At 38.8% G+C, this 13136-nt stretch overlaps 1 protein-coding gene across 5 annotated transcripts in view; it reads left to right on the top strand.

Annotated features, from left to right (window-relative positions):
* zgc:110158 (uncharacterized protein LOC553590 homolog) overlaps positions 1-13136 on the top strand; it is a 60078-nt gene that overhangs the window by 19645 nt on the left and 27297 nt on the right. For 4 of the 5 annotated variants that reach the window (XM_056742741.1, XM_056742739.1, XM_056742740.1 and 1 more), the window contains exon 4: positions 1768-1852. The exons of the other annotated variant lie outside the window; for it this stretch is intronic. In XM_056742741.1, the coding sequence (XP_056598719.1) occupies positions 1768-1852 (85 nt within the window). The remainder of the gene's footprint in view (positions 1-1767; positions 1853-13136) is intronic. 5 annotated transcript variants of the gene reach the window in all.

Here is a 13136-nt window from a genome sequence, read left to right as displayed (position 1 = left end):
TCTAGTGTGTGTTTGTTTGAACAGATTTGTATGTATTTAAGGGCCGTCAGTGGATTAAACATTTTACTTTCTTTAATTGATTGATGTGCAGATTTATTAATGGAATTAATTGCATTTCAATACAAATATCAATATTTGTGTAAATAGAGCAGGGCTCAAGTCTGCGACCAAATGATCGCATTTTGCAACTATGGTTGCACTGCCACTGTGACTGCCAAACTAACAAATAAATATTTTTAGCGTATAGTAGATTTAATGCGCAGAAATGTTAAATCGCGCAAGCGGCGCATTGTCACACATTTTCGTATCCCCTCCTTCAACCATTCAGTAATCTATCAGTGCCCCCGCCCCCAAAGACGAAGTCTAATGACAGAGCAAACTAGCAAAGCGCTTAATCTTGGGACTGAAATAAATATGTTTTGCCTCCTGCTGGATACATGAATTTGCACTACCTACAAAACCCAAAAGGTAACGAAATGTGTTGCATGTATTGTATGCATTTGAAGCTAATGCAGAAAACATGCGTTTAAACTTTAAGCACTATACTATTATATAAAGTTCTCTAACAAAACTGCAAAGCATATTAAATTTTGACGTCACACATCACATTAAATCCTATTCTTTTGTGAGTCGCTACCTATATTCATGAAGAATAATCACTAAAAGCCTTCATGTCTCGCGGGTTGTTTGAGAGTTAAAAGGACGCCCAGGCAGCCAATTCACAAAATACTAAACTGAGTTCTCTTTCACGCCTTCTTACTCTGAAACGGACATATAAACACAAAATTACGTCAAAATTCCCATATTAACAGAATCTTTGTTAAGGTAGTCCGTTGGGAAACAAAACGCAAGTTTTCCTGTTGCTCAGTGGTAAGAGCATGGCACTTACAACGCCAAGGTTGAGGGTTCGGTCCCAGGGGATTGCACATACTTAGAAGCAAATGTATACGACTCAATGTAAGCTTTGGATAAAAGCATCTACCAAATGCATAAATGTATAAGTGTGTGATACAGTAAAGTGCGCTCTTAAAGGGGCAGCAGCATAATAGGGAAATCGGTTTATAATGTTCATCAAAAAACAAAGGACAGGCAACACTCACTGATAATAAAGGAATTGTGTTCTCTCTTATGTGTTGTTCACAACTAATAAAGGAAGAAAGTAGCTTTAAGAAACATGTGCTTTATGGAAAAGTATTGAAGGAGAGTTTACATATACAATAAACCGAATTGAATCCTAAACAACGATTTGTATTTATTTCTAATTGATTTTTTAATGTATTAAACACACTTTGATGAAGTTTTAGTGATTCTTTTTTCTTACCTCAACCCATGACTCTGGTGATAAAAGGGACTGGTGCCACAAACTGAATAACTTTGTAGATCCAGTGCCACCTTTCTCAAATGTTAGTCTAGAGCCCTGTATAGTATGTTCACACAATCTTGCATTGCGGTCACCTTTTTTTTACATTTTATACATTGTTGAGCTGCATGGTTGATAATAAAAATATTTGTACTTTGATTACTTTTTAAATTTTGTTTAATACTATTTGTTACATTTTATGTAAGCGTACCTAATTAAATGGCAACACTTTACAGTTCATTTGTATACTAACATTACAAAAAAAGATCTAATGCATTTAAAAATGTTAGTAAATCCAAATACAGTTGTTCATGTTAATTCATACTGCATTATTCAATGTTAAAAGTTACAACTTTTGATTTTCAAACGTGTTAATTTGTCTCATTCGCTTCTATTTCCTGCTGCAGTGTATTCTGGGATTTGTACTGCGCTGCTCCAGACCGACGTGAGACCTGCGAGCACTCCAGCGAGGCCAAGGCTTTCCACGACTATGTGAGTAATGTGCAGGCCTCCCAATCTCTGTTTCCCTAGGACGGTCTGGGTGGGCAGGGCCCTCATCATCTCATCCAATGGAAACACAATCTTATCAGTGAGCACATGATGTAATGGTGTTTCGTCCTTTGAGGACTGAATGACACATGGCAAATTTGCTTAGCAAAGCACCACTGGATTCACCATCAACTGTTCTGAAGGGCCTCCATAAGCACGTAATGAAAGATTAACTCGAGCTGAATAGCGTTTTTACATGAATTAGTGTGTGTTAGATTGACCGTGTAGTACACTGTGTGTATGTGTCCTACTTCAGATCATGTTTCTTCCTGGTTGTCCTTTTAAAAATGCACACAGAATGTGATTGAGTGCATTAGGAAAGCGATGCATTAGGTATGGGAGGTGGTGTGCGCTTCCATTTCTTTTGTTTTTGCAAAGCAGCCACGTAGCTGCAAACATAGATTTGCACAGCGTCTTAAATTTACATTGACAGACATGTAATCTGATTAACATTCTGAATGCTTTTCATTCACAGATGTAATATTTCAGTAACCGCAATGGCATAATGAAATGTCAGTTGTTGTTGTTTTGCCGGGATGCCTGCAGGCGCGAATCTGATCGTTTGAGAAGAGACGGACTGCTCAGAATAGATTGACTGAAAATGTTTCTTAAGGTTATGTAGATATCTGTTAAAGTGAAGGTCGTATGTCAACTCTGTAGTGTTTAGCTTTTCTAAATGCAGATGTTTTATTCGTTTTAAGAGCTTGCAAATACAAAAATGAATATTTTGTCATTTACTCACCCTCTTGTCATTTCAAACCTGTGTGACTTTCTTACTTCTGCAGAACACAAAATATAGTTTGAAGACTGTTGGTAACCGAACAGTGGCGGTACGCATTTACTGTTTTGTGTCCCTGCAATAGAAGTGAATGGGTACCAGTGTAAAGTATGCATCTCTCTGTTTTGAAAGAATAGCCATAGCACATTTACACATGTTTGAATGCGACCGGTGTGATAGATATGCGCATTTGCTCCAAGCTAAGCATTGAAAAGTATCACCACTTCGAAAGGGTTTAGGCAACTAAACGGCTCACTTTTCAATTTTTTTTGTGAGGAATTCATGTAAGTGCTTGAGCAAAAATTCAAGCTTCACATTTCTGCTTTATAAACCTTCAGACCACTAGACTGCTGGTCTTTCTGTCTAAGCGTTTTTTACGAAAATAAGCTGATGTTAGTTTAAAGCAGTACATTTTTTATAATAAACAAAAACTAAAATAAAAAGGAATTAATCTTATATAGCGACATTATAAAATAAACCAATAAATTATAAAATGACAAAAGCATATACCAAAATTGCCAAAATTTAAGCATAATGATAATAAAAGGTAATTTCAAATAATAATAAAACGAAATTAAACTAACATAAAATCTATAATAACTCACAAATGAACACTTGTATTGTATAATATTTAGTGAAAATTGACAGTAGAAATTGTGTATTCATTGACGAGGCTCTTGGTTATATTTGAAAGGAAGGTGTTGCTTCTGTTTTGCTTTTGTGTTGTTTGACAGTCTCTACTGACTGATGCCAGTTTGTTAAAAGCTGAAGAAGCTCATGTTCACGATCATAGATAGATAGAGAAGCTGATGTAAATAAGGAGATTAGGGTTAGTTCAGAGGCTCTGACTTCTTGTTTCTCTGTATCAGAAATTGAAGGGTGGCATTTGGGGAGTGGACAGCTCGCGAGGGGGTTAGAGAGAATCTCTGATGTCTGCTTAGCGTCAGGAGTTATGTCAACATGAAGGAAACAGAGATGATTTTTTCCCGCCTACCATCGCTGCACTGACTTTGAAAACATTTTAGTCAAATGTTTGCTTTGGTGTTAAGAGGAAACGTCCCCCCCCTCTGGGATGTGATTTACAGTATTTTACTATTTACAGTATTTTACTAACATTTTTAAATGCATTAGATCTTTTTTTGTAATGTTAGTATACAAATGAACTGTAAAGTGTTGCCATTTAATTAGGTACGCTTACATAAAATGTAACAAATAGTATTAAACAAAATTTAAAAAGTAATCAAAGTACAAATATTTTTATTATCAACCATGCAGCTCAACAATGTATAAAATGTAAAAAAAAGGTGACCGCAATGCAAGATTGTGTGAACATACTATACAGGGCTCTAGACTAACATTTGAGAAAGGTGGCACTGGATCTACAAAGTTATTCAGTTTGTGGCACCAGTCCCTTTTATCACCAGAGTCATGGGTTGAGGTAAGAAAAAAGAATCACTAAAACTTCATCAAAGTGTGTTTAATACATTAAAAAATCAATTAGAAATAAATACAAATCGTTGTTTAGGATTCAATTCGGTTTATTGTATATGTAAACTCTCCTTCAATACTTTTCCATAAAGCACATGTTTCTTAAAGCTACTTTCTTCCTTTATTAGTTGTGAACAACACATAAGAGAGAACACAATTCCTTTATTATCAGTGAGTGTTGCCTGTCCTTTGTTTTTTGATGAACATTATAAACCGATTTCCCTATTATGCTGCTGCCCCTTTAAGAGCGCACTTTACTGTATCACACACTTATACATTTATGCATTTGGTAGATGCTTTTATCCAAAGCTTACATTGAGTCGTATACATTTGCTTCTAAGTATGTGCAATCCCCTGGGACCGAACCCTCAACCTTGGCGTTGTAAGTGCCATGCTCTTACCACTGAGCAACAGGAAAACTTGCGTTTTGTTTCCCAACGGACTACCTTAACAAAGATTCTGTTAATATGGGAATTTTGACGTAATTTTGTGTTTATATGTCCGTTTCAGAGTAAGAAGGCGTGAAAGAGAACTCAGTTTAGTATTTTGTGAATTGGCTGCCTGGGCGTCCTTTTAACTCTCAAACAACCCGCGAGACATGAAGGCTTTTAGTGATTATTCTTCATGAATATAGGTAGCGACTCACAAAAGAATAGGATTTAATGTGATGTGTGACGTCAAAATTTAATATGCTTTGCAGTTTTGTTAGAGAACTTTATATAAAAGATTGATTGGGTAATCTTGCCGTTTCTCCCATGATGATGTTCGTTGGCTGGCTTGGGGGAAGGAGAGGCAGCGCACACAGTATGACGACACACAGGAATAATAATGCACGAACACATGCGTTCACACACGTATGCACCAGAGTGTACAAACAGTAGAAAATAAGGTTGAAAACAGTTCTATTTAAAGAATCTGAGAAGACTTACTGGAACATGCTGGCATGCATAAAGAGTTAAAGCCAGTGGCTGTTTATAATTTGGATCCAGTAAGGCACACAGGGCTGCACTGAGCATGCTCAGATGTTAATATTTGATCTCACTAGAAGCTAGTTGGGATGAAATCTTTTGTTAACATGCCAATGTTCGCTTGAAATCTATAATACGGCAGTAGACCAGTGAGCTCTGATTTTTGTGTATATGGTCTACAGGCCTATTCTCTAATAGCAGTGTTGCCCGAGTGAGGGTCAGTTCTGATTGGACGAGACTGCGAACAGCAAAGATTTTTCACCACACACACTTCTGATTGACTCGCCATCAGATCGTTACTGCTGTGTGTGTCATGTCAAAACAAAGAAGAAAATATGTCTCCTTTTTGGAAGCACACACACAGTTGACACACAAACTATCATATTAAAGGGATAGTTCACCCTAAAATGAAAATGATTTGATCATTTACTCAGCCTCTTCCCTTTTTAAACCTGTATGACTTTCTTCTGCAAAACACAAAATAGGATTTTTTGAATAATGTGGGTAAGCAAAAATCGTTTTACTGTATGGACACAAAAGCATTGCAAGTCAATTGGGACCACAGTTTTCTTTCACCGACATTCTTCAAAATATCTTCTTTCATGTTTTGCAGAAGAAAGCAAGTCATACAGCTTGGAAATGACATAAGGGTTAGAAAATGATGTCTGAATTTTGTAAAAGTAAATTTCTGAGAAGTGCATAAAAAAACTGTTGAAAGATGTATATTAATAGTACACATGCATAAACCTCTTTTTTGCAAGGGGACTGTAGTTAAGTTTCATGAACTATTCATTCTGTTTGTGTTATATTTTTGATAGTCCGTTTAAGATTTTTGCACACCAGTATCATCCCTTATTTCCCCGCTTTTCATTTTTTGAATCCAACCTGTTACAACAACTGTCTACCTTCAACAGCTGGATCTAGGGCACATGGTTCGTCCCATGTGGGATTGTAGCCTACAACCTTTCCGTCACCAGTCCAAATCTTTAATCATCACTACAGAAATCAGCTCTGCTTTTCATCTCATCTATATTTCTTCCTCCTCCTCAATCACTCCGAGACCACTTATACCTCTTTCCCATCACACAAATGCTCTCTCTATCCGGTGAGGTTGGCAGGCAGCGCTGGCAGGGCACTCTTGGCGCGGCGCGCGTCTGGTGCTGTTGTAGCATGTTGGCTGGTAGCAGCTTGCAAGGGGTGTCGCCAGTAAACTAGACTGAAGTACCAGCTGGGCATCCAAACCCAGCTCTGAACCTTCCTTGGATAGCTTGTTTTCCTTTGTGCGTTTGTGTTTGTAAGCGTGCCTGTACGTGTACACACTCGAGCGTGCTTGCATATGCTACGCGTTTACGTGTGTTTGGACACACAGTCTACGCCGGGCAGTTTTCTCAAGAGGAAAACAGACGCTGGAAGTCTGTATACAGCACTTGACGCTTATTTAGATGGCATGTTTTACTTTGGTTTCTGAGTACTGCCGCCCTGCCTTCGCTAATGGCAACAAAGGAGAATATTAGCAAACACACGACTTGGTTTCCAGTTTCTTTGTTAGATTATATGTGTTGACACAAGTTGCGTTTGTTAACGCTTAATGAGACACTAATTAATAGAACGAGAGGGTTGAGAGGAAATGTTAGTAGTTGAGAAGCTCAGCTGGTATGATGCTTGTTGTTTTTGTTTTAAGCCGGTCAGATGATTGATGTCGAACCACCAGGACTGAGATCAAAGGCACAGAAGTGAATGTATCGGATGTATCACTTGCCTCCCATTTGCAGCCGGCATTACCCACACTAATCTAGTCAATGTGCATTATTCTGAGTGGGATACCCTGTTACAGACTTCCAAGAAGTTTGCCGATCAGATTTCATCCAAGTCGAAAGGAAATCATTTGTTTTACTTCAAGAAAATGAGAAAAATGAAAAACATATATATTTTTGTGTTATTTTATGCACTAATTTACAGCAGCCTGATGTAATTAATACAAATAAGTTGTTTTTAATAAAAGAAAGGATATTGTTTCAAGATGTTTGTGAAAATTTATGTTTAAGAATACATAAAGATTTTGTTCTAAATTTATAATAAATGATGTGTATCTGTCTGGTTATGTATATCTGGCTGGTATTGTGTACTGAGATTATTAGTTAAATTCTGGATATTATTTCTTGGGAATGATCTGTTGTGACGCATGGCCAAGCGCTGTGAGCAGCCTTGCGCCAGCTTTTCCCATAAAGGGTGTCACGTACTTGCAAACCAAACAGAAACGCAGCGCCACCACTTTGTTTAGTCTGATTGTACACATACCAGCATGCAGCTCCTCTCGCCACTAAATTACATTATATTTTCCCATATTGATACTGATTTTAACCTGGACCACTAAATATATAGACAGCCATTTTGATTTAAGTATGAAGGTTACTTTCTTTAGTGTACATGTCATTTCAAGAGTATAAGGTCATGGAAATTATTTATTTTCATGCTTTTTAGATATTTAAATGTGGAAATCACTCATTGTATCACACCCTCGCCGGGCTGCATTATTATTTGTAAAATAGGGGCTTTATGTAGTGTGTGTATTGATGCAAGTATGATAGTTAACATTTTAATACAGCATTTCGTTAATTTAGGGAAACGAATGAACAAGTGTCTTAGCCCTCAAGAGACTGTTTGGCCAACCAGCTTATTCCTGGTTGAAAAGCATTTACGTTGTCATTTACACATTTACATTTATTCATTTGGCAGAAGCTTTTATCCAAATGATTAAAAAGTGTGAAGTTATTGATAGTGTGAAAAACATAACTTTTGAAGCATTATGTGATTGATCGACCATTACACAACATTACTTACAGCAACACTACACTCAATGAAACTAAAATATTAATAGTTAATTTACGAGGAATTGGAAACGAAACACAGTTTGTTTTTGACCTTATGGTAAAACTTGACCCTGATATAGAATAAGATTCCTTTTTTTCCATTGAAGTCCACGCTGCAATAGCCTATCATTGGTCCAAAATACGTTATGTCTGATTGTGTGTTGTTTGCATGAAGGGTCGTGCGAGGTCTCGTTTCCACTGATATAACTGTTGTTTAGGTCACATATCCAGTCAGTGATGGTAATGCTTTCTGAATACTGCTGTCATTCCAGGAGCATCTCATTGTGTCAGCTTCATCTCCACTGCTGCTCCCTGATGACTTTACATGTTTGTGTATGTGAGACAGAGAACTCGGTCCTTTCGGTCAATGCTGGAGTCCTTCATCAATGTTTGCAAAATTTGGCTTAATAATATCTAAAAAATATTATATAATAAAATGGCATAGCTTCTTTATCAATACCTGTTCAGACCGATTTTGCCGCCAGCCTGTGATTTACTGTTTCTAATATGCTTGTAAACCTGCCTCCCATCTTCGCAAGGTGTACTTCTCATTTATTACAATTTAAAACTGTAGACGCTGTTAGTTTTAGCACTATTACACTTCAAGTATATTAAAACGCACCAGTCGAATATATGATAATACACAGTCACTGCGACTCGGGGTGGGAACAGAGCTGAAATCAGGAGGCGGTTTGACACAGCTGCGGTACGGCTGCACCTCAGGCGGAGGTCCATAAGAGAGCGTGTCCCAGGTCTCGCTACACACCTCATTTACATTCCATACCACACCAAAACCACAGCACACCGCTTCCTCTCCCTGACCTGCCGTCCTTGCAGTGTGAGAAGAGGCTGAGGAGAGAATGAAAAGGAGAGAATAGAAAGTGAAGGGAGAACTAAGATCTCAGATCTTGTTTATGTGTTGACTTGCCACTTCTTGCAACAAACCCACTACAGCTTAAAGTCATTTGAGCATGTTTTTGTGAGGTTAACATTGTGCTACAGCAATGAATTAACTTCACATATTGTGCGGCTAGTTGTGGAGAGGATCCACCTATGTCAGATTTGACATTGATAAAGTTAATCTGATGTCTCTGACACATACACACAACACTGTTGCCCCCAATTAAATCTTTATAGATTTAGATTATGTGTATGATGTTCATTTCAGAATTTCAGTTGTCCGAAGGCTTGAGTCATGTTTATAAAACTCTGAGATTGTTACTGTGGTCCAAGCATTGACTTTACTTGCTCTCTCTGACAGAATCATTCATGAATCCGTCACTTCCATATGAATCAGCCAACTCTTTTTTTGAAGTCAATCAATAGTCCGTTGCTGATTCTGACTTTTTCTGAGATGAGAAGAACCAGAACTGACTCGTGTAATGAACAAATGCGTTTGTGAGAGAGAATTCTCTTGATGTCTAGAAGATGTCTGTAAGATATTTACGATTTATAATGTTTGTAAAACATCTTTTTCTAAGACGTTTATATGATGTTTTCCAGATCTTTAGCAGACATCTTACAGGTTTACCTGTGCTTTTTGGGAATACATTACATTACATTACATTACATTTATGCATTTGGCAGATGCTTTTATCCAAAGCGTCTTACATTGCATTATCCTATACATTTATACATAGTTATGTGCAAACCCCTGGGTTTTTAATGCAATGCTCTTACCACTAAGCTACAGGAAAGCTATCATATACATCTCCAGAACAAAAATTTCTTATACCTCATCAGCAGTAAGACATAGCTAAGAATAAAGAGAATCTGCAAGATTTAACATTTTATTCAGCAAATACGTTTATATCCATTTTAAAATCCAGTCTTTACTGTTATGGAAGAATGCTTTTCTTCTTTTCTTGATGATATTTCCAGTGTAGCTGAGATCTGTGAGCTTCACCCCTGAATTAATAAGGGTCCTCCTCACTAAGGAAGCAATACGCCGCCTCGCTGCAGTTTCAGACATCATCTCATTCATTTTGTGTGTCCTCTGGGGTTCTTTGTAAAGGGCTTTGCTCGTGTTGATATAAACAGAACTAGCGCACACAGACGCGCTCAAATTGACCGTGTCTGTGTGTACATCATGCACAGGTTTGGTATGGTATGTTAATGTGTAAAACACTCCTGTTCTTAGGGTCTGAAAATATCCTTGCAATTTTTTAGAACATCTGCCATTGTAAACCATGTTATTCTTTGAAGTACCGTGGAGTGAATACTATGAATTTGGAAATCATTTTATTACTGAGTTATATTTAAAAGTTATATGGTCTTACCATCTGACAGTATTTCTGTACATTGGGACTGCCACAGTATTTTAGTGAAGGTAAATAAAGTAGTGTAAATCCAAAATACATCTATCATCCTGCTTGGTACAGGAGTGTGTTTTTAATGTTTAGACCTCCGTTTTACTGGTCTACACCTATGCTGGCCTTCGGCTGAGTAAACCAGCCAATCAAATCATTTTGATTTTAAAAACATTTCATAGTTTCGTTTTAATTTGAATTCTTCTGACTGAAGGGGCATGTCAGAAATGTCTCGGGAACACCACAAGGCCAAGTTACAGCCAAAACCGAGTTTTCTTTATTTTCCATGTGAGGTGAGGGTCCTGTGTTTTGATTGTGACATCATCAGCATAGTTTTATACTAACTTGCCTAATCGACAGCAAAATCGGACAAATACTCTGCAACACGACATGTCGTATCACTAATGACTTTTCTCCACTAGCGTAGTTATACACAATACTTACAAGCATGCATACTGGACCTGTTTCACTTTCAGTGGTCACCTGTTAGAACCACCAGTCAAACGCATCCCACAAATTACTGTAACATTGCACTGTAAATTGGACGAATGCAAACCCAAGATGCACACACACGAAATGGGATGCATTGTTACATTGCGACTGCATCAAGCTTTCGTAGGTTTGCGTGTTTGGTGTTTCCCACCAGCGAGCGCGATTTACAGACGGCTGGTTCCACACACGCACGTTTCCGCCCACTGGCTGCGTGATGTGTGTTTTTTTCTCTCTTTATCTGGCAGCAGTGTGAAGCAGTCATCTCCTCGTATCCTCCGCTCAGCCCTGCTGTCATCAACACCATCAGACTGACACTGAGAGAGGGAGAGAGAGAGTGTGCGCAAACAGCGTTTTCCCGCCTCGTTCCTGTTACGATAGGAGCCCACACACTCTATGCCGTTTTATCAGCGCTTCTCTGGCTTCCCGTCCAGCTTCTTAAGAAACACACACACTCGCTCGGCTCCTTATTTATCTCTTCCCTCATTTGTATTTATATTAATGCCAGAGTCTCTGGAACACGTGCGGTTTGTTTATAACATAAATCTCACCCCTCCAAGCTGACTTATGTTTGCATGCTCGCGCTGATCTGAGGACTAGGGGGTGAAAACCATGCGGATTACAAAGCCAGTTTAGTCTGGCTAAGGCACATGGGGAATTTTCTCTCCCTTTTGCCCCCCCCATTTCTCCCTCTCTCTCGGTCCGTTCTCCTCTGGTGGTGACAGAGAAGGTGACTGAGGAGCGGAGGCCTTGATTGGTTCAATTACGACACAGATGAGCCGGCCAGACGCAAGCTAAAGTCGCCTGCTATTTTGCGCAAGACCTCCTGATATCTGTTGCAGTTCGTATTAATGCAGCAATTATTGCATCACGCTTTGTAAAGGGGAATGGAGTGACTTAGCTCAGGTGCTTTTGTTTCCTTGCTTCAGCTCGGCACTTCTCACCTAAGGGGTGAAAACGACTGTTTGAAGTATTGTAGTTTATGTAATCGAAGTCTAAATGATAGTCTGAAGTCAGCAGACAAAGACATTTGTTATTTTTCCTGAGGCCAGACCTCCATCTCATCTCTGTTCTGTGTTTGTGTGCTTCAGTGTTTGACATCTCTCATTTTCTCTTATGACGCATAGAACCCTTAAGCCAGATCAGGAAACCCCTTTTGCTCTGTCAAATTTCTTCCGGTTGCATCTGGATGTAGATGCAGAAATGTTGCCTGTGGTGGAAGAGAACAAGGTTAGGTTAGCTGTGTACGGAGTGTGATGATTGGTTGTTTTAGTAGCCTGTTAAAACGGTTGGGTACTTTTGTGATGATGGATGTACGCTTAAGAGCGTTGTTGATCCATTTGATACATGATCGGACAGAGTCGCTGTACTTGTGTTTTGCTGTCTCTAAACACCCTAAACGGACAAACTGCTGTACAGAGCGAGTTTCGTAAATACATGATCTCCTTCGGCGAAGAAGCGCAAACGTGACGACATCTTAGTTCTGTGTTATCCTCTGTAGTGTTTAGAAAGGGAGGGGTGGGGTGAGCTGCTGGTTGCACTTAGCAACCTCACCGCTAGATGCCGCTAAAATTCATACACTGGGCCTTTAAATAATCAATAGAATATTTATATAAAAATGTATATTTGTTCTATTTATTACTAATACGTGATGAGAGAAACTGTGCTCTTTAATTTAAAAGCATAATCTTAAACGGCTGAATATCATCATCCAGTGTGCCTTCCATTAATTGTCTCATCTTTTCTCGTCGCACACTGTTTCACTCTTTCCGTCTTTTCTCACTCTTTTATCTCTCCCCTCTGCCTTCTTGATCTGGGATGCCTGGGGGACGGAGTGCAGACAGGACCCATCTCCATAGCAACAACTTCTGCAAGCTGCTGACACCCTTCCCCTAATGGCAAGGGGCCTGTTTGAAAGGGGCGAGAGAGAAAGAGAGAGCGACACTATTCCTCCTCATGGGACACAGAGGCCTTCATGAGAATTAGCATAAAGAAGGAAGGGGGAGGGTCGGGAGAGCATGGCATTTTTTGAGGTGTGTGTGTGTTAGGGGTTGGACTCTCCCCAGGGTCTTAAAGTCTCTGGTTTAAGGTTGTTCTGTTGCCTAGGGTTTATAGTTGCTGTTATATGTTTATTATTTTAGGCTGACCAAGGTACCTACTGTTTCTGCAAAGTAAAGTGTGGTTGCGAGTGCTACTGCTATAGCTGGTGTTGTTGAATCTAGTAAATTCTAGTTTGCCTCCACTTAATAAGATAAATTAAATAAAACATAATTACAGGACAATCCCTACACTTAAATCCTGTGTGAATTCATTATGGTTTTGCAG

This window comes from Triplophysa dalaica, chromosome 3 (assembly GCF_015846415.1).
Source record: "Triplophysa dalaica isolate WHDGS20190420 chromosome 3, ASM1584641v1, whole genome shotgun sequence".
Taxonomy (NCBI): Eukaryota; Metazoa; Chordata; class Actinopteri; order Cypriniformes; family Nemacheilidae; genus Triplophysa; species Triplophysa dalaica.
The sequence above is the reverse complement of the archived record's forward strand: the minus strand, read 5'-3'. Positions and strand labels throughout refer to the sequence as shown.